This window comes from Zymoseptoria tritici, chromosome 2 (genome assembly GCF_000219625.1).
Source record: "Zymoseptoria tritici IPO323 chromosome 2, whole genome shotgun sequence".
NCBI classification, from domain to species: domain Eukaryota; kingdom Fungi; phylum Ascomycota; class Dothideomycetes; order Mycosphaerellales; family Mycosphaerellaceae; genus Zymoseptoria; species Zymoseptoria tritici.
In genome coordinates, this window is record NC_018217.1 from 2840718 (window position 1) to 2866865 (window position 26148).

General features: G+C 54.0%; 10 protein-coding genes across 10 annotated transcripts; 3 read left to right on the forward strand and 7 right to left on the reverse strand.

The window, feature by feature from the left end:
* Nucleotides 1–448: 448 nt before the first annotated feature.
* Nucleotides 449–2033, reverse strand: MYCGRDRAFT_91051 (uncharacterized protein; the record flags this gene model as incomplete). The annotated part of the gene is made up of 3 exons (XM_003855323.1): nt 449–1350; nt 1406–1605; nt 1660–2033. 3 exons carry the CDS (start codon nt 2031–2033, stop codon nt 449–451), a joined length of 1476 nt encoding a protein of 491 aa, XP_003855371.1.
* Nucleotides 2034–2604: 571 nt separating this feature from the next.
* On the reverse strand, nt 2605–7120 carry MYCGRDRAFT_91052 (uncharacterized protein; the record flags this gene model as incomplete). The annotated part of the gene is made up of 4 exons (XM_003855322.1): nt 2605–2939; nt 3138–3197; nt 3324–6134; nt 6247–7120. The coding sequence occupies 4 exons, from the start codon at nt 7118–7120 to the stop codon at nt 2605–2607; spliced, it is 4080 nt and encodes a 1359-aa protein (XP_003855370.1).
* Nucleotides 7121–7610: 490 nt separating this feature from the next.
* On the forward strand, nt 7611–9455 carry MYCGRDRAFT_99262 (uncharacterized protein; the record flags this gene model as incomplete). Its single annotated transcript, XM_003855065.1, has 2 exons — nt 7611–9240; nt 9301–9455. The coding sequence occupies 2 exons, from the start codon at nt 7614–7616 to the stop codon at nt 9453–9455; spliced, it is 1782 nt and encodes a 593-aa protein (XP_003855113.1).
* A 2995-nt stretch (nt 9456–12450) lies between these two features.
* On the reverse strand, nt 12451–13522 carry MYCGRDRAFT_103402 (uncharacterized protein; the record flags this gene model as incomplete). The annotated part of the gene is made up of 2 exons (XM_003855321.1): nt 12451–13167; nt 13226–13522. Coding segments are annotated over 2 exons (822 nt in total), but the record flags the coding sequence as incomplete, so codon positions are not given.
* A 201-nt stretch (nt 13523–13723) lies between these two features.
* MYCGRDRAFT_68887 (uncharacterized protein) lies at nt 13724–15172 on the forward strand (the record flags this gene model as incomplete). The annotated part of the gene is made up of 2 exons (XM_003855066.1): nt 13724–13971; nt 14036–15172. 2 exons carry the CDS (start codon nt 13771–13773, stop codon nt 15170–15172), a joined length of 1338 nt encoding a protein of 445 aa, XP_003855114.1.
* A 500-nt stretch (nt 15173–15672) lies between these two features.
* Nucleotides 15673–18539, reverse strand: MYCGRDRAFT_35527 (uncharacterized protein; the record flags this gene model as incomplete). Its single annotated transcript, XM_003855320.1, has 4 exons — nt 15673–17079; nt 17195–17500; nt 17553–17706; nt 17755–18539. The coding sequence occupies 4 exons, from the start codon at nt 18537–18539 to the stop codon at nt 15673–15675; spliced, it is 2652 nt and encodes an 883-aa protein (XP_003855368.1).
* A 730-nt stretch (nt 18540–19269) lies between these two features.
* MYCGRDRAFT_108250 (uncharacterized protein) lies at nt 19270–20398 on the reverse strand (the record flags this gene model as incomplete). The annotated part of the gene is made up of 3 exons (XM_003855319.1): nt 19270–19470; nt 19543–19772; nt 19826–20398. The coding sequence occupies 3 exons, from the start codon at nt 20396–20398 to the stop codon at nt 19452–19454; spliced, it is 822 nt and encodes a 273-aa protein (XP_003855367.1).
* A 1104-nt stretch (nt 20399–21502) lies between these two features.
* On the reverse strand, nt 21503–23066 carry MgGpb1 (G-protein beta subunit; the record flags this gene model as incomplete). The annotated part of the gene is made up of 4 exons (XM_003855318.1): nt 21503–21712; nt 21768–21857; nt 21913–22625; nt 22711–23066. 4 exons carry the CDS (start codon nt 22820–22822, stop codon nt 21503–21505), a joined length of 1125 nt encoding a protein of 374 aa, XP_003855366.1.
* A 1248-nt stretch (nt 23067–24314) lies between these two features.
* On the reverse strand, nt 24315–24915 carry MYCGRDRAFT_103406 (40S ribosomal protein S29; the record flags this gene model as incomplete). The annotated part of the gene is made up of 3 exons (XM_003855317.1): nt 24315–24556; nt 24612–24711; nt 24792–24915. 3 exons carry the CDS (start codon nt 24851–24853, stop codon nt 24548–24550), a joined length of 171 nt encoding a protein of 56 aa, XP_003855365.1.
* A 106-nt stretch (nt 24916–25021) lies between these two features.
* MYCGRDRAFT_108252 (uncharacterized protein) lies at nt 25022–26082 on the forward strand (the record flags this gene model as incomplete). The annotated part of the gene is made up of 2 exons (XM_003855067.1): nt 25022–25772; nt 25968–26082. One exon carries the CDS (start codon nt 25096–25098, stop codon nt 25576–25578), a length of 483 nt encoding a protein of 160 aa, XP_003855115.1.
* Between the last annotated feature and the right edge of the window lie 66 nt (nt 26083–26148).

Here is a 26148-nt window from a genome sequence, read left to right on the forward strand (position 1 = left end):
GCTAGCCTGCAAGTGGGAAATCTGGACTGTAGCACCCTGTGCGCGCACGCTTTGTGTCTGTTACGCGAGTGTTGTTGATAGATGCCCCCGAATGACAGGTGTTCTGAACTTCGAAATTCGCGTGAGAGGTGACTGTGATATGTGTGGTGTGGGAATGACTCCCATCCTTGCTGCTGCTTACAGAAGCCTGAAGTATGCTTTGCGACGAGAAGCGGTGGAGGAAGTGTATTCTCTGCACTCGACGCAATAAGACGGCCGGTATGAAATTCTCCTCAAGACCGACAACAATTTCATTGATTCATCAAGCACATCCGCCGCTACCATGAAATGATTCAATGCCCCAACGTAACTCCAGCCGATCTCTGTCCTCGCTATGCTCAACAATCAAAACGCCCCCTCAATGCTCTCGCTTAGTCTGTCGATGTAATACTTGCTTCGCCGTTGCCCCTCAAAGCTGGATAGCAAACTTCTCCCTCAACACTCCTCCATAGAAATAGAACACGGCCGGTGCCGGTGCTATGACGACAGAGAGGAAACCAAACACTGACACTCCCCACCCATACCCCAACTTCTCGAACCAAGTCGGAGCAAACAGCGGGATGATTCCACCGACCACACTCCTGAATACGGCTCCTGCGGCGATGGCTGAGGCGGCGTACTGCTCGAAACAGTCGATGTAGTAGTTCGTCGTCGTGTTGAGGATGATGACTTGCCCGATGCCGTAGAAGAATGTTGCGGCGATGGAAGCGGTCCAGTGCGCGTGCAGTTCAACTGTCCAGGCGAACCAGAAGAGGGAGACAGGAATGAGGACGCTGCCGATATTGGCTAGTGGGAGACGGTACTCCGGGTGTCCCTTGCCATTATTGCGCGCGGTGAGCCGGTTGTAGACCGTGTCGATTCGCGGAACCACGAACCAGACGCAGGTGAGAAAACCGAGACCCGGACCAAGGTAGAGGAGGCCGACTTGTTCGGTGGAGAAGTCGTATTCGCCCTGGTAGACGGCTTGCATGTTGGTGTAGATGCTGTACGTCGTGGCGAAGATGATGGCTTGGTAGATGGACATTGTGAGGACGATGGGTTGAATCAGGATGCGGAGCGGGCGGGTGAGGGATGTGCGGAGTTTGGCCGGTAAGGAGCGATCGTCTTCGCCTGGGAAGCGGTAGGCGTTGGAAGTGCCGTGCTCGGTTTCGAGCCGGGCTTTGCGCTGGGCGAGGATTACTGGGGCGTAGGTTTCGACGAGGAAGAAGTAGGCGGATACGGTGGAGAGGATGCAGATTATCGTCAAGATCCAGAAGATCCAGCGCCAGTCGAGGCGTTGGACGATTACGCCGCCGAAGAGAGGGCCGAGGGCTGGGAGGCAAGTCAGCATAGTTGCTCTATCAATCTCGAAGGGCAAGCAACGCACTTGGTCCGAGAAGAGGCCCCAAAAGATACCAGCCAAAGACACCTGCTCTCTGACTTGGCTCAAACATGTCGCTGAGCGAGCCACCTCCATTTGCGATGCCAACACTTCCGAAGAACCCGGCAAGGGTGCGGCTGGCGATCAGCGTTGCGATGTTCGGTGCGAGAGCCGAGGGAATCTGCAGAAGAGCGAATACACCAAAGCTGCGAGACTTGTTAGCAAAGGTTTACTGCTGCTGCCGATCTATGCCTACTCACCAAATCAAATACATTGGTCTCCTTCCGAACGTCTCACTCAGCGGAGCCAGTATCAAAGGACCGATCCCGAGCATGATCACAAATCCAGTCGTACACGCGATAACAGCGTCTGTCGTCGTGTTCAATCCATCTGCGATCTGGTCGATACCGGGCGTGAACATTGAACTCGCCAGCGGCGACAAGACAGCCATAGAAGCAATGACGGTGACATTCAGCATTTTCTTCGTATTACTCCATTTCCTTGGATCTCCCGGGTCGTCTTTGCCGAATTCCACAAGTTCTCTCGCATCGCCTCCTTCACCGCCGTCTAGTGAGCCATTTTCGAGGAGCGGCTGTGTCTCATCGTTGCGTCTGTCTTCGTCGCGGTCCGGCATGGTGACGGAGCGAGGGTGAATGCGAATGGAAGAGAAAAGATGCAGAGGCGACGGGAGATATACGCCTACCTTGAGGTTGAAGAGTATTCTTTGTGCCTTAGTAATCCTGTCACGGTGTGTTTGATAGACTCCTCACTTTCAGCACACCTCACGCAGACTATGACGAGGTGGTTGTGCGTCGATCGCTGGCATCTCGAAAAAGTCCGCGGAAGGGAGGTGCCGCTTGCTGACTCAGTATCCCTGCATGAATGATGCCGCCTTCACTCCTTCTTCAACCTCACTTCTTTCTTTTTCTTGGAACTCGAGCACGGCGAATCCTGTTCGAGCACAGTCGATGGCTACTGTTGACGGCGCTTGTCGCCCATGATTGGGATCTCCGACACGTCCCACGTTGCATTCGTGTTGAATGCGTGTTACAAAAGGCAAAGGGACGGACTTCTAAAGAATGACCAGTAGTTGATTGAACGTCTATGGACAGTGAAGAGCATGCAAGCTACCCACAGTCTGGTGACGTTCGTGGCAGAAGACAAAGGAGAGGCCCTACAATCTATAATATTTCACAGCAGTCCTATCAAATCGGCACATTCTCTTGCAAGAAAGCCACCTGAGCAGTAACATTCCGTTCATACGCAAACTTTCCTGGATAGACATCGAAATGTCCCGCTTCTGAAACGACTTGCAACGTCGCATTCATCCTCTTGGCCAACGCAATGGCCGGTTCCGGAGGAGTCACGTTGTCCACCGATCCCACGGTGAAGTACGTGGGGAGTTTGCTGTTCGCCGCCGTGGCATCGGGAATGAAGAACGGCAGCTGCGAGACGAAGCGAGCTGGAGCCACATTGCCTGGAGCTGGAGCGGGAGCGAAGTGGGCGTGCACCGTTGAAAGGAGCTTGGAACTGTCTCGATCTGCAGACCATTCGAGAAACGCAGTCCGTATGTATACACAGAAACGAACTCCCAAGCAACACAAAGCGGAATGCGTGATCAGCATGCTATCTCCTTTGCAGCCCCTTCACTCCGAATAGAACGTTCGAAATAAGGGATAGTGTTGTTGTCGAAATTCGGAAATCGTTTCACAGACGGCAAAGCTGCTTACATACACACCTACCTGCTCCTGCACTCGGAATATGCACCTTCCAAACTTCAAGTAATGTTCCGAAGCGCCTGAGGAGGAGGTAGTCAGCATGCAGATCCTTTCCGAAGTCTCGTTTTCCAAGGCATTCCGCATGATGCCACTCCATACACGAGATGGAGTGCACCGGCCCGTTTGCAATCGATGCTACGTCGCACGCTCCCTCTTCTCCACCCTCCTCTGCCGGACGTATTCCGCCAACACAATCCCTGCCGCAGTCTGTACATTCAAACTTCTCGTGACGCCCACCTGCTCAATCTCCACCAGCAATCCACATTCACTCAACACTTTAGCGGGTATACCCTCCCTCTCACTGCCAACCACGAGGATACATTTCTCTGGCAGTGCCACGACTTCTTTCCCATCGCCGCCAATGAGAACGCTGCGGTCCGTCTGCTCGATACCCACGATGGTATAGCCTTCTTCCTTTCGCTTCTCTGCCACGAAGGAGGGAATGTCGTCTGGTAGAAGCGCGAGGATGGGTAAGTGGAAATGTGAAGATACGGAAACCGCAACGAAGTCTTTGGATGAGGCCACGGTTGGGTTAGTCACGTAGAGGGCGCCGGCGCCGAAGATCTCTGAGACTCTCGAGAGCCCACCCAGGTTGTGTGGATTATCTACCAGGGAGGCGATGACGATGAGTGAAGTTGGTCGGGCGGCATCTCGGGTCGCGAGGTATGACGTTCCCTTGGTTTGTAAAGCGGAAGATGGAAGAGGCGTCGATGTCAGCGTGCTGGATATTGTGTTGACGTTTCGTCGGACACGGTTGACGGCAGCGTCCGCAGGCTCCTGAGTAGTGTTGGTTGTAGCTGACGATGTGGTAGATGAGGGTGGAGGAGGTCCCAGCGGAAGACACGGAGCAGGAAGTGCAGGAGAAGAGTTCGCGAGCAGACGGACAAAGTCGGAGTGCTGGCATTTCCGCTGTTCAACCTGGTCGAGATCCCACCATGGCCCGGAAATAAGGTGGATGAGATTGTGGTCGCTGATGGGATCAAGTTGATCGATCTGGCGGTCGACGGGTGGGTCCGAATAGCGCTCGAGACTGCGGATAAAGTCGTCCAGAGCGATGAAAGCGGTAGACTCAATGATGGACCGCCATTGCTTTTCACGAGCGTGGTCCAGGAGGATGGGCACCTGCCACTGCGCTTCGTGACGGATAACGACTTTGGACGAGGCTGCCAACGGGACGAAGACAGTGGCTAGCTTCATAGCGAAAGCCTCGTCGGAAGTGGACGTTTTGGCAATAGTCACTCCGATCTTCATAAGCGAGGCGAGGAATTTCGGATTCGAGTGGTGGTCTTTCGTGCTAAGCTCATCGAATATGGTTTGGCCGAGGCTGGGATGGTGGATGTATGCCCTGGCGATGGTCCACTCAATGATGTAGCGAAGTGTTGGCAGTGGCTCGACGGAGAGGATGTGATAGAAGTCTTTCAACAGCTTCCTGGCCTCGGTTCCGTTTGCCCTCGGGAGGTATTGCTCCGCACAGAGCAGCATGATTTGCAGCTGAAGAGATGTTTTCCATTGACTGACGGTCGGAGGTGGCAGTCTTTGCTTCACCCATTTCTCCAATATACGCTTGAGCAGGTTCTCTGCAAGGCCATTGTTCAGATTTCCCAATCGATTGGTCATATCAATCAAGGCAGCAAATCCATAGCTTGCTCGTTCGCCGAAGTAGTATTCGTATGAGAAGCGCACCAACGACGGGTCCATCGACTTCAGAAGGCAACTTGCAGTCTCTTCCAATTGCGAATCGATAGTGGTAGTCGGAGGATGCTCGGCGATATACAGAATCGAGTCTTCCAGCTTCAGAGTCGAGGCTGCCTCTGGACTTGACAATGCCACGTCTCGGATCGCACTGACGATAGGAGCGAGCAAGTAAGATCGCCGGTCTGCCTGTTCTAGCAAAGCCTGCGTCTTCTTGACCAACGTCTGAGCCAGGGCATCGTTGCTCGAGGCTGTTACTGACGCCATGGAGACAAGTTCGGGGTGAAGAACCAATTCTGGTAGAGCGATAAGGAGGGCCTTTGGGTATTCGAGATACTCCATGTCGGTCCAGAGATCATTCACTAGCTCGTTATGGCGATCTGCCTCGTCCTGGTCGACTCCTCGGTCCAGTGTCTCGATCAGATCTGCGCACTTCCGCAATGCTGCTTGCTCATTGATCTCTCTCTTCGATGGATCCAAAGCTGATGAAGCAATCGTCCCGTTGGTCTGCGCTGATATGCCTGCGTCAAGTCCCTTCGTTATATCCTGGAGTCGCTGCCACCGAGAAGCAGAAGTCTCGATCGTGCTGTTGGTCAAGGCAGCGTTCTTCTGTTTGTACGCATAGCATAGCTTCCAGCACCGAGCGAGCGCAAAGTCTCGAGCCACGTCCGGAATCGCAGAGCCAGTAGAGATCTTCGCAAGCTTTTCGAGCTGTTCGGCCTGTGGTTCGAGTCCCTCGACAGACTCCCATGCCTGTGCTAGACCTTCTACTTGATACACCATTGAGTAGGCAAAGTTGTTGTTCTTGCGAGCCAACATGCTGTCCAGAATGGCGTCAGCAATGTCACCCGTAAGCTCGGAATAGCTCTGTAGCAGTTGCGCGATGTACGTCGCTAATTGATCACCGTGCTGGCACCGTAGCTGGCCTTCTTCCCTGCGAAGCGAGGATGTGAACAAGTATCCAGCTGTCACCCATGGTATGAAGTCGTTTCGGAAAAATGTTAAGAAACTTCCTGCATCGTCTACTCGAATATTGGCGGTCATGATCCATGTTCCAATGAACTTTCGATTTGATTCTTGCAGTCGCTGGTCCATTGCCGAGGATAGGAGAGTATACAGCCAGACCGGTTTAACTGCCGACTGTGGTGATGATAAGAAGTCTAGGTCAGCTTCACTCAACTGCACTTGATTGAGGTATCTGCCGAGAACGATCGTTTCGAATGTATTGCAAAATCTGGCGTATTGCTTCCGTATTGACTCAGTTGCTGGCAGCGTCGGTCAGTACCACGATGCCATTGAATTCGACTGCTCGTATTGTGATGAAGGGTGCGAGAACTCTCGCGTGGACAAAAGCGGGAGATGCGTCGGTCCACTTACAAGATGAGTTCAAATTTGATTGCGCGGCTACCATCGACACCAGGGAAGGTTCTCGAATTGCCATATCGACTGACGATCGCAGTATTTGAAGACCGCATTTTCGTTTTTCGGAGTCTCCGTTCCTCAGAGCCTCTACGATCAAACTCCAATAGGTCTGCTGAGCAAGGATCGACTTGTCAAGCGACTGTTCCATAGTCCAGCGCAGCCACAGCGAGTAGCCGACCGTCTTGTGAGAAGCATCATTCGAGCTCGAAAGATTTTGGATGCGGTCCCACAACATCTGCTGCTCTTCAGTAGAGACTTGCGACCGCAGCGCGAGTAGAGCGTGCAAAGCTTCCTGAGCAGACGAAGCAATGCTCTTATCTGCGGATGCGACCAGCTTCAGGCAAGAACTGAACAACTGTTGAGCGGGAACTTCGGCCAGCTCTGCAGACAACCTTCGGCTCGCGAATCTGAGGGAATTAGTTATCATGTCGACAGCCGCCGAAGGACCGGAATCGTTGGCGATGCCATTCGTCCGTTTTTGGCGACCAGAATCAAGGGTCGAGCCGCCATTCTCAATGCGTCCGTCACCGCTCAGTGAACACGACTGAGCAATGGATTCAATGACTCGAGCCAGCACTTCTTGTTCCAGCTCTGGAGCATCAGCTACTAAGTCGCAGCCATTTTCCACTTGGCTCTGCAGGTGGTCAAGCAGAAGACTTCTAGACCGGGTTTCGGGTTGCAATTTCAACAAGGCAGCAGCGAAACCAACATCTGCATTGCTGCTCTTCGGACCCAGTGAGCTCGTGACATCTCGGACAACTTCCAGCCGTTGATCTCCAGGGATTCGATCGAGGAGAAGACTTGCAGTCTTGCCTCGAAGGCCGGTCATCGAGAAGCGTCGGTGATTGGACCAAACCGTCCTGATATGTCCAACGCAACGACCTCCGGGAAAAATGCTGCCAACTCGCCTCATGAACCAGGTGAATCACGTGGTCGAGAATTCATGTGCAAGTGAAGTGAGAAAAATATCACGAGGATCTGGGGTGCTGCGTAGAGTCTGTACCGGCTGGTATGCATACTACGCCCAAGACGCTCTCGGCGTTTGTCGTCTTTTTAAATCCTGCCCTTGACAACGGTCTCTAGTTGGACATGCAAACAAACGGGCTCGCGCCTAACCTTGAATGGCACCAATCGAGGGCACTTTCCACCACGCGTAGATCGCCGTTGGGTCCGAGAGCTGGGGCACTGACGTTGGACTGCTGCACTGATTGATGTTCGTCCATCTTCGACAACGAAGTCAAGACATCCTCCTCGAATTGTGCGACGACTTCGCTGCCGCCCTCTTCATTTCCGCGCCGCTCCTTGCAAACGCCGCAAACGCGATGGCGAATCGAGCTCCTACTACCTCCGACCTCCACACCTATCATTCCACCGCAAGCTCCCCGAGTCTCCGCAGTCGAGACGCAGTTGACATGGAACGACCACTCACACCAATCGACGGCGACGGCGGCAACGTCAAAGTCGTGGTCCGAGTGCGACGCTTCATCAAGCGAGACTTTGAGAAACAATCACCATGCATCATTCGCATGAATCCAGTCACGCAAGAGACGAAGCTACTGGCGCCCACACTCAGCACAGAAGACGCAAAGAGCTCAAGACGACTACATGAAGAGAAGTCATTCACATTCGACAAGTCGTTCTGGTCCCACGACGACAAGGATCCACACTTCGCACATCAACACGATGTCTACGCTTCGTTTGGAGAGGAGTTCCTCGACCACAACTTCGATGGCTATCACACGTGTATCTTTGCATACGGACAGACGGGAAGTGGAAAGTCATACACGATGATGGGCACACCTGACGAGCCCGGCCTGATCCCTCGGACGTGTCAAGGTCTCTTCCAACGAGTCGAATCGGAACAGAACGGCAGTATAACCTACAACGTTCATGTCTCCTACTTTGAGATCTACAACGAGCACGTGAAAGACCTGCTCACTCCTCGCACAATTCCTCCGACCTACCTAAAAATCCGCGAGTCCAAGTCTGACGGAGTCTACGTGCAAAATCTCACTGACGAACCCGTCAAGTCCTACGACGACATCCTTCGCCTCATGAAGATGGGCGACCTTAATCGCACTACGGCTTCCACCAAAATGAACGATACATCCTCCCGCTCCCACGCCGTCTTCACTCTTACCCTCAAACAAATCCAGCACGATGTCGCCACGGATTCGACAATCGAGCGTCTCGCCCGTATGCGTCTTGTCGACCTTGCTGGCTCTGAACGGGCTGGCCGCACCGAAGCCACTGGTCAGCGTCTCAAGGAAGGCGGCAATATCAATCAATCCCTCTCCACTCTGGGTCGAGTCATCGCCGCCCTGGCAGACCCGAAGCGCCAGCGTCCAGCAAGAAGTCTTGGCCTCCCGAACCAACCCAAGCGTCGTGCTGAGGTCGTACCATATCGCGACTCTGTCCTCACCTGGCTGCTCAAGGATAGTTTAGGAGGAAATTCCAAAACAGCCATGGTGGCCTGCATCTCGCCCACAGACTACGAAGAAACACTTTCCACTCTGCGGTACGCCGATCAAGCGAAGAAGATCCGCACCCGCGCACACATCAATCAAGACGCTGTCTCAGCCGCCGAGCGCGACGCCAAGATTCTGGAGATGCAGGAAGTCATTAAGTCGCTGCAATTGTCTGTCAACGCCGCCGCGACGAGGAAAAGGGATGAAGCGGATCGTGCGAGGGACGAGATGGAAGACTATCAACGACAAGTATCGAAGATGCAACGTGCAATGGAGGAGAGCAGAGCTGTGAGCGAGGTCAAGATCAGAGCTTTGACGAATGAAGTCGAAGAGCTACGCCCGCTCAACCAGGCTTTGACGATTGAGATCGAGGCGTTGAGACGACACCTGGCATTGGCGGTGGGCGAGTTGAAGAATCCGATTGTTCTACCGAGAGAATTGGATGATGGGTATGACGAGGACGAGGAGAATTATGACCCGAGTGAGTACGGCGAAGACGGTGACCGTGATAGTGCCATGGGCAGCGACTTTTGGTCCACAGGGAGTGATGGAGGCGCGTATGAGCATGAGAGTTGGCAGAGGGACGTGGACGAGCTGTTGAAGGATCTTGGGCTTTTCAAGAGAAAGGTGAAGGATGACAAGGAGAGGTTTCCGCATCCAACGGTGAACAAGGATGGGGAGACAAGAGGGAATTGATCGCGGATCACTGTATCGATGACGACGAGCAGCATAGAGGCGGAATGGCGGGTACGGGATGGATGACGCTTGATGGAGGAATCATTGGGTTGGACAAAGGAACTAGTGTGTATGATTTCCTCGGAGCTTGCTTGCTCCATGCTTCATCCCTTCCTCCATGCTTCCTCCTCCGAACACGACTAGACATCAGTGGTATGGGCTTGAGAGGACCGACTGTAGTGGAAAGACAAAACAAAGATGATGATGGATGATGGTCGGGTCGCTCATCCACCTTTGGCTTCCTCGGCGGTCGTTCGCTTCCAGCCCCAACCATGGGTCTCTCCCACTTTCTCGTTCGTGGTGGCTTAGTTGCAGTTTGCAACCGTGGCGACGTTGTTGATGCGGTAGCATTTGTGGCCGTGGTGCACGCATTTCGAGTCCTGTCGAGATAGCGGTCTTGTCAGCAAGAGGACGACAGCGATGTACCATACTCGGAAGAACGAGACGTACCACAGAGCAAGGGAGATCCTGTCCGCCGACAGGGCAGACTCCCGCATCGTTGTAGAAGCGGATCTTGCACTGTTGAGAATCGTGAATGTCAGTCTCGGATGGAAAGGATTGAAGGAGGAGGAGGACAATGACTTACTCCGGCCAGTGCGGCCGAAGCCAAGGAGAGAATGACAGAAAGCTGGAAGATCTGCATGATGATCTTGGTCTTTTCTTTTGCTCTGGATGTGTTGGTTTGTTGGAGAAAGGAAAGAGGAACTGGATGGCGGCTGGCGAGGAATATATCATGTACTCCCTTGCGCGGAAGCCACAAGGTCATCACATTTGGTTCGAGGGTGCAGAGATGCAATCACAGGAGTCTCAGGGGAGACTTATCGTCCGTGCAGCAGGCTCATGGGGGCCTTGCCAGGGTTGCTTGCTGGTCCACTTCCAGGTGGTCAGCCAGTAGTAGAACTACTCGGCTTGAAAGGTGTTTAGGTGAGAGCACTCAACGCTAGGCGTACAGCACAGCCATCGTTCGAAGGTTGTCCAAGGGCTCGAAGGTTGTCCATTGACTGGTGACGAGTGGTTGGCCCAGTGAAGACCGTGATCCGTCCGATGCGCTCGTCTGCTAGGACGCATATGAGCTGCAGGTGCCGCAGGTCAGCCCAGCAACACCTCAACATCAATGCCGGGACCGCACTGTCAGTCTGTCACATCGCGCTGCGGATACGAGTCGATGATGATGATCGACAAAGAGATGGACTCACATGAAAGCATCGGTCACAAAGCTATGAGCTGACAGCCTGACACTGCTGACAGGATCTCAACGACGCGAACCACAGGAATCATGACCTGACACTGCTGACAGGACCTCGATGGCATTCAGCTGGAACTTCAATGTCCACTGCACAATCATCTGGGTCTGTACATTACGGCAGCAGACAGCGTGCGTCAACGACCGTGATGCAAGTTTACATATCATCCGCATTGCAAAATCGGGTCGCATCTGCTCGAGATGGGCGAGAGGAAGCATCGTATGATGATGTACGTACATCGACCGTCGACCTGTGACATGATCTGACATCGAGCCGGGGCCGCGAATTTGTGGCTGCTCACCTGACTCTGTAATCTGTTAAGGTATGAAGCCTGTGGTGAATGCCAGGACACACTTGCGGGCACTCCGGAGCAATCGCAACAGTAGCAGGGTCGAACTCCTGATCCGCTCTGAACGGCAGGACGAAAGAGAGAAGGTCTTGGTCAGCAAGACGGGTATAAAAAGGAGACCTGCCAGACTGCGTCCTCTTCCTCTCCTTCTCCATCGTTCTGCTCCCACAAACACAACACAAGAACATCTTCACAACAACAATCACTTCCAAGTTCGAAACATTCACCAAACATGAACTTCATCACCCTCATCACCGCCGCCTTCATCGGCTTCATGGGCATGGCCCCTCTCGTCGCAGCCGTACGCGTCCCCTCCCTCCCATCCTGGTGTTCAACGGCGCCCTTTCCACGACCCCGCTTAGAGATTTCATTCCTGATGGACCGCCTTTGGCGTGATTGGATTGGTGTGCGCACTTGCTGGATGCGATGGCTTCTACTTCTTCGATGGACCGACGTTGGCGTGATTGGATTTTGTGTGCGCACCTGTTTTGTACGTTCGTTCAAGGCGATATGTAGGAGGAGGACCAAATACCACATTTCGCCTACTTGTCTTCCACACGCACGCGTGCCGTTCCCTGCGCATGTGCTGTTAAAGTCAACTCAACCTCGTGAAACTCAGCTTCTTGATACTCAACCTCTTGATACTCAATCTCTTGATACTCCACCTCTTGGTACTCCACATCTATCGGTTCCAATACAACCCTCCCTCTCGAATCTCCGTCTTCCTCTTCAATATTTCCTCGACCTTCTCCTTCACACCCTGCTTCCCACTCCTCTTCTTGACAAAGTACTCCACCACCTTCTCTTTCGTCGTGCCTCCATTGCCAACCTGCGCTCGCACTTCATTATCGCTCGGTAATCCGATCCATGCGTGCGGGTAAGCCGTGTAATCCTCACCGCTTCCACCTGCTTCCTGGTCCAATAACTCAAAGGTGGTAGGTCGGCTGAAGTCGAAGAATGCATCAACATCCTTCTTCGAGACTTGGTCAAGAGATTCGGGAGTCCAGGTCGGCGTGCGTTTAGGTTTGTCGACCAACAAGGCAGTCACGCCCTCAATGAAGTCTGGGTGCTCCATGAAGCGACTGGCGATGGTGTGTTCGTTACGGAAAGTCTGGGCGATGGACCAGCTTGCCCCGGCGCGAAGTTGACGCATCGTCACGGCGACCGAGGTAGGCGAGCGCTGGAGGATAGTCTTTCGCGTCTTGGCGGCCCACTCGGCGATAGTCTTGTTGGAGGAGGTTTCGAGGTCTTCTTCCAGTGCTTTGAGGATGGCATTGATGTCGTTGGCGGGTTGGAAAGCGTAGTCAATGGCGGCGCGGACGTTGCCACCTACAGGGCCGGAGATGGGTTTGTCGTGTGGGATGCCCGTGGCGAATTCTTCGATGGTGGAGTTGATGATCTGGAGGCGCTGTTGGAGGGAGTCGTAGTCTTTGAAGTTGAGTTCCGATAGGCGTGCTTCGAGGTCGGGCAGGGAGGAGGAGTGGATATAGTGGGTGGCGACTCCGGCAAAGAAAACGTCGGCGCCTTTGATCTGCTCGGAGGTGAGGGCGCAGTAGGTTCCCAACTCGCCATCCATACGTGGGAGGAAGAACGAGGCGCCAACGTCGGGGAAGAATCCAATGTTGGTCTCGGGCATCGCGAAAACGGTGTTCTCGGTGGCTATCCGGAATGGAGCGTGGAGGGAGAGGCCGACACCGCCGCCCATGGTGATACCATCGATGAAGGCGACGTAGGGCTTGCGATAGGTTGCAATGAGGTGATCGAGTTTGTATTCCAGGCCGAAATAGTCCTTACTTTCTTGTTGTCCTTCAGTACCCGTCTTGTTGCGTTGTGCTAGCCAAGCTACATCTCCTCCCGCACAAAATGCTCGTCCTTCGCCTTTGATGATCACAACGTTCGCGAGGTCGCTCTTGCTCCACTCTCGTAGTCTGGGTACAATCTTGCGGGCCATGCTGCCGTTGAGGGAATTGAGCTTCTTCGGACGGTTGAGGGTGATGGACCGGACACCGCCGTGGGTATTGAAGAGGACATCGTTGTCTTCGTCACCAGGGAGTTCTTTGATATCGGCCGCGCTCGAAGACTATGGCGGCTGGGGTCAGTCAGTTGTCCGCAGAACGATCTCGTTGCCATGAACAAACCTGTCTTGAGCCGGGAGCGAGGATCTTTGCGCGTAGAGGCATGGTGGAGGCCAATGTGGAGGGACGCGCGAGTGCGATTCTCCTGCAAGTACTTTGGAGAAGCATTGAGAGAGAGTGCTGGCAAAGAGGCGGAAGAGTGGTATACAGATGGAGCTACTGTGATGCAAGCTCAGCCGGATGGCATTGGACGATGGTTTCAACCTCGGTATCGCTGTCGTTGGTTCGTCCTGTGATTCCTGTGATCGTTACGTGGATGGAGGAGATGGTCAACAGCGTTTCGTCGGTATATGCAGTGTCGTTGATGTGTAAAAGAAACAAATGTCGAACGGGAATCCAGAGTACTCGACCGAGTGTAGCCGATTCTCTTGCGCTGTTGCAGCTCTGCGGGACAGGAACGGAGGTGCTCTACGGCGGGCTATTCCTCCAAAGTCATACAATCAAAAAGTTGATCGCATGTGAAGGAAGTTCAATCTACAGCGAAGTCCATCTGCCATTCTCCATCCTCGACGTCCTCTCTCCCATTGTACTTGTATCCTCTCCTCATCATGTCCTTCGCTCGGAATCTCCTGCGCACCACGCGCGCCCTCCGCACCACCCAGAGCCCTCTCCAGTCCGCACTCTCCACTCGAGGACAGCAACAGTTCGCCGCCACCGCCGCATACACAGCACGAGGATATGCCACCGTATTTGAGCGCAGCAAGCCTCACGTCAATATTGGAACCATTGGCCACGTCGATCACGGAAAGGTGCGTCGCTCGAAAGATGCAATGCACATACAACGACAAATACTGATCAGTCTTCAAACGCTAGACCACCCTCACAGCAGCCATCACCAAGCGACAAGCAGAAAAGGGCTTTGCCAACTTCCTCGAATATGGCGCCATTGACAAGGCTCCCGAGGAGCGCAAGCGCGGTATCACCATCTCCACCGCCCACATCGAATACCAGACCGACAACCGCCACTACGCCCACGTCGACTGCCCCGGTCACGCCGATTACATCAAGAACATGATCACAGGAGCTGCGTCCATGGACGGAGCCATCATCGTGGTGGCCGCCAGCGACGGACAAATGCCTCAGACTCGCGAGCACTTGCTCCTCGCCCGCCAAGTTGGTGTGAAGAGAATCGTAGTCTTCGTCAACAAGGTCGATGCGATCGAGGACAAGGAGATGTTGGAGCTCGTCGAGATGGAGATGCGCGAGCTGCTCTCCTCGTACGGCTTCGAGGGCGACGAGACTCCCATCATCATGGGTTCCGCTCTTTGCGCTCTCGACGGCCGCCAGCCAGACATTGGCGTTACCCAAATCGACAACCTCCTCGAAGCCGTTGACACCTGGATTCCCACACCCGAGCGAGACACCGACAAGCCCTTCCTCATGTCCGTCGAGGACGTCTTCTCCATTCCCGGCCGTGGCACAGTCGCCTCTGGCCGTGTCGAGCGTGGAGTGCTCAAGCGCGACTCCGAAGTTGAGTTGGTCGGCAAGAACGCCGCGCCCATCAAGACCAAGGTCACCGACATCGAGACCTTCAAGAAGTCCTGCGACGAGTCTCGCGCTGGCGACAACTCCGGCCTTCTCCTCCGCGGTATCAAGCGCGACGATGTTTCACGAGGAATGATCATCGCCCTGCCAGGAACGACCAAGGCCCACCGCAAATTCTTGACATCCCTCTACGTCTTGACCAAGGAGGAGGGTGGACGACACACGGGGTTCCACAACAACTACAAGCCGCAGCTGTTCATTCGCACTGCTGATGAGGCTGCTACCTTGACGTGGCAGGACGGAAGCGAGGCGTTGGCGGAGAACAAGATGATTATGCCGGGTGACAACGTGGAGATGGTGTGCGAGATTCACAAGCCATTGGCTGTGGAGCAGGGACAACGATTCAATGTCCGAGAGGGTGGACGCACGGTGGCTACTGGTTTGATCACCCGTCTGTTGGATTAAGCACCTCGTATGAATGGGAAGAGTTGGATCAAGGTGGCCGAAGAAGAGATGCGAGGCCGTCCTGCACTGTCATAAAGCGTCCACTGAGGAATAAGGGAGAGACGAAGATGAACGTGTAAGATGGGAAACCGTTGTACAGCTACGACGGCTGCTCGACGATACCGCTTCAAGCCTGGAGGGATACGATCACGGATCACAGGCACAGAGGGGAGCAGAAACATGCATAGCTGGGCGTCGGTCTACTTTTCTCCGTTCTTGTGCAAATTCTTCTCGCCAGTGCGGGTTCATGTAGTATAGCATCTTCTTTCTCTGATACCATAGAATCCGATCTCTCCTCTTTCGACTTTTATTCCTTCACACAATCAAGAACGCCTGAGACCCAGAACTTCCCCAGACCCTCTTTGACGGCATTTTTCTCGTTTGCAACATCTCGGCACCCCTTTCTGCACTATTCTGCTCCTCGCTCGCATCTCGCACCCTCTCCCTCTCCATCTCCTCCCTCAAGTATACACCGTCTCCGTGAACGAATTCAGTCCCAATCCCTCCTTAGCAATATCCTCTTCCTTAAGGAACAACAAAGGCATCTCCACCAAATTTCCCTTGATCGTACTCAACAAATCCTTGACCTCCCTCAAACCCTGTTCGCCCGGCGAGAACGACTCAGCAACCACATGTCCCCATTTATACGTGCTCGGCTTCTCCGTGTCTTTACCCTGCTTCTTCGCGTCTTCCGTCTTGAAGAAGCGGCTGTAGTACTCGTCGTATTGCTTCCAGTTCCGGACCGAGTCGTCGGGCACCGGGTGGAAAATCTTGGCGAAGGCGGCGGTGTTGGTTGATGCGGTGTTCTTCCACAAGGCGTCGAAGGCGGGGGAGAGGGGGTCTGCGACTGCATGGTCGCCGGGACTGTTCCAGTCGTAGGCGTTGGGTTGGCCGACGGGAGTGAAGTTTGCGTCGGGGGACTGGTAGTCCTGCGGCGGGAGGAGACCGAGATGTTTGCGGAAGATTTGGCGGCGGAGGGTGGTGGCGTAGAGGGTGGCTTTCCAGGGCCGGCCGGCGAGATAGGTGTCGACTTCTTGATTGTCTTCGATGATCATGGCGATTTCGGAGTCGTGGTAGCCGAGTTGTGAGCGGTCGTTGAGGTTTGCGCTGCCGCAGAGGACGGTGCGGTCGTCGACTATCATCAGTTTGGAGTGGATGTAAAGCTCCTCGGAGACGAAGGCGTCTATTTCGGACTGCGCGTCGCCGTCCCAGGGGACGGTGCGGATGTCGGGGCCGTTGAGCATGTAGCACTCCGCGACGCTGTCCCATCTGCCGGACGCGGCGTCGCCGCCAGTCTCTGCGCGGACTTCTTGGGCGGCTTGCTGGTATTGGTTGAATGCGTCCGCTGTGCCTTGGACTTCTCCAGCGTAGCCTGGTTGTTGATTCTCGTTGCCTTGGCCGTACTGCTGATCATAACCTTTGCGAGCATAGTCGTATGAAACACCTGCTTTCTGTTCGACCTTTGCCATGGCAGCGTTCGTGTTGATGCGATCGTACGAACGGAGGTTATAGAACCTCACGTGCTTCATTGGATCGACGCCTTCGCGTGCGATCGTCTCCAGTATGCTGTGTCCACCTCGGTTGATGCTGTTGTACTGGAACTCCATGATAGCCCTGGTTCCCAAGCTCGAGTCAGCCTTCAGATCGCCTGCGAAGGCTGGCACCGAGGGTATATTGATGATCATGTGCCAGTCTTCGTTGTTCCTCGCGGCACGAAGAGCTCGCTCGACGATAGCCGCACCGATCAGGTTTGTGATCGGCTTCTGTGCCTCGCAGGTTCCCGTGATGAAGAATTGGTTCTCAATGTACACGAAGTGCTGGCTGTTGCGGATCAATTGGATGTAAGCGTCCGCGATCGAATGCTCCACCTAGAAAGAAAAGCGCATATGGTTAGCGGATGTCGTAGACAGTGTGGAATGGACGAAGGCCCGGCGTCCGAGACAATCTCGCGCCACGCAACCTTTCTGCACTTCATTTTCTTACCGGCGTTCCATGACTCCACTTTGCACACGATCGTACAATCTGGCAATGCACGCCGCCAAGTGGTCCGGTCGGATACTCAGGCTGTGCGCCGCCCATAACACGCTCGCGAAGCTGAGACTCCATTCGGTCCTTGCTTGACTCGTATTGGAACTTGATACGTTCTCTGAAGCCGTGGTATTGACCCTCGCCTTCGACCTCCTCACCTTCAATCTGGGTGTAAGGGTGGCCAATGATGCCGGCTCGAACGGGGTGGTAGACAAGTGGGTGGAATCGTGCTTCTTGACGGACGTCGTACTTCTCGTAGTACTACTAGATGTCAGTATTGATTGGCAGTAGAAGAGCCATGGATAGCGCTTACAATGAAGTTCCATCGCTGTGTGAAGTGTGCTCTCAAGTCTTCAACGACAGGCCCCTTTGCGCAGATCGAGACATCGCTCCATCCCATTCTGCTGTTGACTTTGCGATCGAGCTTGTTGTTCTCCCAGTGAGACACGTCGTCAAAGTCCATGACTCTGTTTCATGTCAGCGGACTGTCAAGATGGATTGTCAACATGACCTACCTGGCATTGTTGTAATCTTGCCCGGGAAACACGATTCGATTCAAGTCTCCAGGGTGAGCGTCGGCAATGCTGTGTTGGTTGGTGTCCCATCGTCCATAGCACAAGTCCAGCCCGCCCATAAATGCGACATGTCCATCGACCAGGCACAGCTTCTCATGATGAGCCCAGTATAGAACAGTGCCGTCGTTCATGCCGTAGATGCCCTTCAGCGCATCGCCTGGAAGCTGAGCCAGCTTGGAAGCATTCATTCCAGTCTGCTTGATTCGCTCCACGAATTGCGAAGCCATTGTCTGCTTATCAGGCAAATGATCGGGATGCCTGAAGACCTTGATGTTGCCAGTCTTATCATTATCTTCCAGCCAATGTTTTGTGTGGTGAGACGATAGAGTCAACGCTTGCGTGACCTCTTTATAGACAATGATGTGGATCTTGACGCCGCGGCGAGCGGCCGCAAAAAGCAGTCTGTCAAGGCGGTATTGCTCATTCTTGGCCGGTGGTCTCCGTAGGTAGAGCTCTGGACTAAGCCACCAATCGAGAATATAGATTTCCTGTTGCGCGTGTTCAAGGGCCATGCTGACAGCATACATGTAGCTGCAGCCATCGACATACCACTTCACCTCATTGCCTTCTCGTTGCGGCGCGAACGACTGAAATCTGTGGAGATGGTGGCTGTCCCCGTCCGAGCATTCGCCTTCGGCATTGGTATGTGAGTGAATTGGCTTTCCAGTCTTGGCCGCCTTTACTTTCAACTGGACGTCGTTGACCGACTCCTTCAATTTGTTCATGAAGAATGACATGGTGGCGGATCTGAGGTTGTATGTTGTGGAAGTTGGTGTCAGGGCGAGTGTTTGGGAACAGGTGAGGTTGTACTTCTAGCTCGCTCAGCCACAGAAGACGCTGCAGAAGGGCTTGAGAAGGGCTCGAGCTGAAGCTGCAGCGAGGCGCAAAATATCGCTTATATTGAACCTTGTTTCTGGTCGAGGTCAGGGAGAGTTTGAAATACCGAGACGAAGTTGATGGCGTGACATATGGACTTATAGAGGTTGTTCGAAGACTCGAACGAGGCACGTTGATGGAACCAGGTTGGCGACCAGCTACAACTTACCTCAACGTGAGATCTGGCTTGTTGATCTATGGCGAAGCACTGAGATGCATCTTCCTGATAAAGAGTTGGAGCTCTTAATGGACCTTTGAGCGATGCCCGCCCATTCGTGTGTCTACCTACTTCGCGCATTTCGATGACATGTCCTGGTGCTCGAGCACGAACATCGTCTGATTCTAGACCTTCCGCAAGCTCACGTCCAAGAGCCTGTCCCTCACCACATAAGAAAGCCCTCTTGCTTCCAAACCCCAAACTCCCCATAGCCGTGCCCGCGATCTCTGCTGCTTTCGCAGCTACTGAGCCCGCGGTGCCGCATTCGATATATTTCGCGGCTACCTTTAGCTGGACCAAGCTTGTTGCCTGCAGCCTTGCGCAGGGTGACTGTCACAGCATAAGCCGCGGATCGTGTGCGTCGCCGGCTGCCTGGAACCCCGAACTCCCCCAATGCCAGGCCACTCTTCCAATGGAACCCTCTCGAGAGCAGTGTCTGGGACAACGTATGCCCAGTCGAGATTGTCGCCGACTTGCTGAATTTCCGTCTGTTTTGCAATCATCGTGAGCTGCAAATCATCTTGCAGAGTAAATTGTGCTCCAATCAGTGCAGAATCTGGTGCCTGATCGCATGGAAGTTAGCGGATGCTTCAGCAAAACGACAGTCGACTCCAAACAGTCGACTCTGAACACACCTCTTCAGGACCGACTCCACCGTAGTTGCATCCAGCTCCGCATCGTCCGGAAGCTCGGCCATCAATGGCACCAAGCCCGCAAACTTGTCTCCGCCGCGATATGCGATGATCGCGGGCACGCCAGCGGGCTCCATTTCAGCATCGTCGTAGTGAAGTTTCACGAAGCGGGTCCTTGGATGCTTTGTTGCGAGATTGCGGAGGCAGTTCTCAAACAATTGGCTGATGTGTGACTGCAGTGAATTGTCAGTAGAGTCCTTCGAGGTGCCATCGAGGACCGACTCACATATTCGTCGTAGATGTAAACCACAACCACGATGTCAGAAGGCGAGTTGTCCACAGCGTCCAGATATCCCTCCGCATCCACAGCTGTCAATCCTCCGTATATTGTCCTATTCTGCGAGTTTTGATGCAATTTACTCGTTCGCGGCCCAGACTTCATCTCCGTGAGCCTGCTCTTTCTCCATCTCTGCATGAAATCCTCATCTTCGAACTCCTCGTCCTCGTCCTCCTCGCTCAGCGGCTGCGATAGCGTCGGCTCGAATCCATTTTGTTGTCCACCGTACCGTCGAAGCGATATAGAAGACCTCTCTTTCCGCACCGAGTCTCGCCAGTCCTGCGCATCTGAGATCACACCTTTGGGACCGGTGTTGGCTCCATATCTCTTGCTCGGAATTTTGTTTCTCGCCAGACTCACGCTCGGTCTGGATTCGGTCGCGATTGAAGGTCGAGGCGTTTCGTCTTCTTCGTCGTCGGCGAAGAGGAAGGTCGATCGAGCATCGCTGTCATCGTCTGGGTGATTTTTGCGATGTGACTTATCCCGCATCAACTCTTGAAACTCGTTCTCTGCGGCCGACATGATGAGTGGGTACTGTTCGTTGTCGGTGAGCGGTGAGGTGGATCCTGACATCCAGGACCTGCCCGACGAGCTCCTTTTGTAAAGCGTATGGAGATCGTCTTACATTGAGCAGGTATGCAATGCCGGCACCACCAGTTGAACTTGGGTTAAGCAAGGTAGATTGCTAGCGGCGTGGTACCTGCATCATTGGCGCGTTTCAATGAGGTGAGCTTTGCTGCGCCGCGAGATGTCGGCTCGACACACTGTTCTCAGGATTCCGTCAGATTCGGGAGTTGCTGGGTTCTTGATCCGAGACTTATTTGCTGTGAATGGAACGCACGCAGAACTTGCTGAATTGAAGCAAGGTAGAACTATTCGATGCGTCTCACTCAGTTCACCAAGCGATCGATGTCTATTCGATGCTCTGCAGTCATGCACTGACCCGAACACAGTGGCACAGAACGCATTCGCAGTGCTTACGGTACCGTTTTTAGTCTTCAGGAGAACCTGGAATCCATCACAGCCCCCAGTAAGGCAATCGAAGATCTGTAGGGGATAATGACTGTGACAGGCTACAGCTATATGAGGACCGTTTGCGTGATTAATGGCAGGGTCCCAAAATAGCTGAGATGAGAGGTGCAAGCATCGAAGAGGCTTGAGGCTCAACAAGAGAGCCGCTGTTGTATGTTGAGTGCCTCGAGGGAATGCTAACTTTTAGGAGAATCGTTCTTGAGGTATCTCGCATACAACTACTTTTAAAACACAAAACAAGTCCGTATAGCGCCGGGTGCATGCACAGCGGCCAGCTGGCACTCCAAAACGTTCCCCTCTTCGCCAAAATGCCAGCAGTCGCAGAGTATCACGCTCCGGTACTCCTCAGCTAAACGGTGGTGGAGAAGAATATAAATTTTCGCAGCGGACATGCACGAGTAATTTCCTTCGCAGACCGAATTTGTGGTCGTGCGGCTTCCGAGAAAGTCGTGCCGGTGAGAATAGGAGATCCTGGAGGATGGCATAGTCCAGGGATGGCGCCATTTCGATCAGAAAGGCTTGTTGTTCGCATTCGCAGCGAGAATAGCTTGGTGGACAGGGTGTGCAGTGCACATCGAGAAGGGGATGTTGTCATCAGTCTACGATATCGACTACGCCCAGATACGAAGCTAGCAGGATAGTCAGCATACAACAATGAACTCGAAGATCAATCACACGACGAACCATCGAGTCCCAGGAGCCTGTGCATAATGACATGGCATCGTTGCTAACGCCCAGGCAGCTGACGCGGTTGTCGTGCCCTTGAAGAGTACCAACTCGCTCGCCACGGAGAACATCCCACACCTGGAGACGTGTCAGTAACAGATAGATGCAAAGGCGGTTTCATGGCTGGACTGACCTTGCACTCGAAATCGTCGTATCCGGCGAAGAGGAGTCGACCTGAGACGGAGAAAGCCACTGATGTGATGCCGCATACTGGCTCGCCAATCTGGGAGGAATATGTCAGTGCTGAGTCTGTCCGTTACACGCACAAGTCAGCCTACGGTGTAACTTTGCAGCTCGCGATCTGCACGAATGTCGAACAATCTGCAAGATGCATCGTCGGATCCGGTACCGAATGCGTGGCCGTTGGGGAAGAATTGAATGGCATTGATGTCGGAGTCGTGGGCCGCGAATGTTTGGGTGCACTTCTGTTGCCGAATGTCCCACAATTTGGCGAATGCATCGCAAGCGCCGGACACGAACTGGTTGTTATCCAATGGATTGATGCTCAAGCTCATGACATCCCCGAGGTGGTCTGCGAACTCCGTGATCTTCTGGCCCGTCTCGATATCCCACAGCACACAAGTCATGTCGCCAGAGGATGTAAGTATGCGTCGGTCGTTGATGAAGCGACAGCAGCTGAGGTATCCTGAATGACCGCTCAATTCGCGGGCGACCCGCGTCGGACCTTCTCGCGCGGAGAGATTGTAGATTGAGCAGATGTTGTCCAGACCTCCGCAAGCCACGTAGTTGCCGCTTGGTGAATAGGCGCATGTCATGACCCAGGATGAGCGGAGCGGAATGGCGTGTACTTTGTTCGTGGTGTATGCATCCCAGATGATCAGCTTGCCATCCTGCGAAGCTGATACCAGGTGCCTGCGGTCGGTCGACCAATGCATCGCGTAGATCTTTGCGAGATGTCCCTTGAGTGTCCTCTTCGTTTTCATGGCCAATCGGGGTAGCTGCTCCGTCCGTTGTCGCGCGACATCACGGACTGTGAGAACACTTGTCAGCTGTCTTGTCTACTCTTACCGCCACAGCGAATGCAATGCAGTATTTTGTGTGAGGCATTGACTCACGAGTGGTATCGGCAAGCTCATCCTTCTTCCTCTTGATGCGGTCCTTCAGCGCTTCCGCATCACGGCGCGCTATCTGGATCCGCTGCTGAACACTCTCATTCTGGTCAGCCATCTTGCGGGCAGTGAATGCCACCAGCACACGGCGGAGTATGCGGCGGTGGTGAGGATGGCGGCGGGAAAGTGCGCGGAGAGTGGGTGGTCGCGGAGGAAGCTGCGCCGTAGACGGGCCCGTCGAGCGGAGGGAGCTTCAGCTCTCGCTCGCGACTGCCTTCGCAATTGCGTCCGTGCCGTCGTCCTCGCGGGGACCGGGTATGGGCTAGTCGTGTACGCAAGACCGTCTTCGATGCAGTGGCTGAGTATGTGAGCGGATGTGAGGTTGAGTGGTGGTGATCAAATCCCCCGGAATAGGGCTCTCGACGGGCTGCTCTCTCTGTCGAGCACAGACCCAATCTACGGACCGCTTCAACTTTCCATGCCCTGCTTTCGGGCGCATTGAATCTTCGTACAAAAACTACATAGCCCGAGCAACTGCTGCAGGCAAAGTGGTGCTGCTCTCACGATCGCTTTTTTCCTGAGCAGCAAGAGATCGACACTCTGGACCAATGATCCAGCAGATCTCATCACCTCCGGAATGCCTCAGGGATATCGGTATGGGACCTGACCGGCAACCGGAGGGCGTAAAGCCCCGCCGGGCCAAATCCGCAGTCAAAAACTGGTGCCGGTGATGGCGGCATGGCCCCATCTCCGCTGATCGCGTTAATCCTCCTACCTAGGTAGACAAAGGCACGAATATTGCTATATGCTATTGCTACACTGGACTGAGACGTTTCCGGCCGGTCATTTACGTTCCGGTGAGATTGGTGCGATTACCTCAAATGGACACGAACGATTTCACATTCGCCCCATTGTTTTCCGGCCCATACCCAGATGCCAGCAGAGCGCTGCAAGGTCCAAGGAACATGCAATTCGCTGCGGTGTTGCCATAATAAACCTCAGCCCCAAAAGTCGAATGGGCCACTCACATTGCTCGTAGGGATGATTTCCATAGCTGTGTTGTGAAGCACGCTGCAAGCCATAAATTCTGCATAATATTGGGCATGTCTAGTATTCAATCAACGTCATTGAGGCTGGATTTATCGTGGCACCGCTCTTCAGTGTCCAGTACATTAGACGCACCTCGAGGATTCAACCCGCTGTCAGCCTTGAAATTTAGTTGGGCTCGCGCTGTCATTTGTGAGGGAACCACGAATTTCCATATACCATGCATTCCCGGACTCACTGTTAGGCGAGAGCGGTTGACCTTTGCGCGTGGTAGCACTCAGGCTTGGCGGCGAAGGGCCATCAGTGGGATCGTCAAATTTTCAGCTGGTGTGTAGGGTTCTGCTGCTCTCTGCTATGAGTCTCTGCTGAACCATCTGCGGCTGCGATCAGTATGCCCTGTAACGATATTCGTTCTTGTCGAAAGCCATCCGGCGTTGGACAGCACCACTGCCACTGGTGTTGGGGCGCGTTCAGGGAAGCCCTACTCCAATGGTTGTCGATGCGCCCACTCCCCCTCGCTTGCCAGCCTCAAGCCTCACGTATGGTTGGGAACGCAAAAGATTGGGAAGTGCCGAAGCCCAGATCGCGGGTAGAATTTGAACATTCGTATCTTGTGTAGCTGCGGAATCGGAGTCGTGCTTTTCATCCATGCTTTTCATCTTCCGGTCCGCAAGTCGAGGATCGCCGTCCTCAAGAACGTCTGTGCCTGATGTGCTGAGACATTCCTCCGTTCAACAGCGCCAGACCAATTGCACCTTTCGTCCGTCCCTCTTCCGCCATTCCATCGCGTCGACGTTTAACGGTGCTGTAGTCTTGATTAGTCCTTGCCTCGTCTCCGGCGCCACTCGTAGAAGACGCACCTTGGTGAAACCGATGTCGGCAGCCTTCTCGCGGAAGCATTGACGGCAGATGTTGAGTCCGTACTTGCGGATGAGACCGGCCTGGTGGGTGCAGACACGGCTGTGAGGCCGTTAGTATCTTGTCCTCATTCTCCTCCATTGCCATCTCCATGTCTGAAGCCCAGCTATTTTCGAACATACCACTCGCGGGAGCCCTTGCCGTAGGTGCGTGGGCGGCAGTACCAGACGGATTCGTGAGACATGTTTGCGGTTGGTTGTCGGTGACGGTTTTGTTTGAAGGTGTCGGGTCGCGCGGAGTGTCGATGTCTGATTGTTCGAAATGGTCGTGGTCGCGAAGATCAATTTGCGTTGTGGAAGGAGCAAAATGGGACTAGCGCGCTTGGCGTGCGGAAGTGTCGCCCTCACGCAAAATCTCTCCCACCTCGAATTCCATCACGAAGTCATTCGAGTATTGCGGTCGGAATCGTCGCCTGATGGGAGAGAAATGTCCGGAAAGATCAAGGCCAAAGACCTGAGCTACGACACGTCTCTTCCGCCATTTCTGCAAAGACTGCATGCTGCAAAAGGCGGCTCTGGAGATTCCGACCGGCACGAGCGAGCCATCGCGCGGCCAAAGAAGGCTAAAGATGTCAATGAGGATGATGGACCGACAATGGTAGATGAGGATGGCGAAACACTGACCAAGGACGAATATGAGAAGCTCACCAAGGCCGGAGCCGCGACTGAGAATTCCAATGCCGCACCGGATGGAGCAGAAGCAACTTCGAACGTCGAGACGACCGCGACCAGACCTGATCAGAAAGTGACTGATGGTGTGGCGGTCAAGAAGCGAAAACTCGCAAAGGTCGTCGGCGACGAAGACGGAGCTCCCAATGAAGTCCAGGCCACCGCGTCCAAGACTCCCAAGAAGGCGAAGAAGAAGCCCAAGCCCGTCAAGCTCGCGTTCGACGACGATGATGGCACCTGATGTTTCGCAATCGTCTGATGCTTCGGAATCATTCGCTGGAATCAGATCAATACCCTCCTCAACCGAGCCACTCAACCAATGGTCTCATACCTCAGGTCATGGACATCACGGAATGGGCCCACCCATCATGCAACGGCCGCCAGTACTGATGCACAAGTGACCGAGTGTGCTTCGCATGTACTTGGACCTCCATGGTGAGTCTCGCGAAATTCGTAGTGCGCATTGAGATCACCTGATGAGACTTCAATATTGGAGCTGTCTTACCTTGAGGGACAACCTTGATGGATGGTGACAAAACCTTATACGCAACTTACCTGACAGGAAGAAGAACATTACACGTCCAATCATGCAAACTGTTCTCAAACACGGGCTGACGTGTGTCTACATAGTTACGGGCGACGTGAGTGTGAATCACGTCGAGACCACCGAGCGGACCACCGCCGTACATCGCAAAGGAGCAGAGCACGACCACTCATACCCCGGCCACTGCGCAGGGGAGCACTGGCCGCTCTTGCTTCGGGCTTTTTGCCATGACATGCCGGCCACACTCGTCTGCAGAGAGTCTGCGAG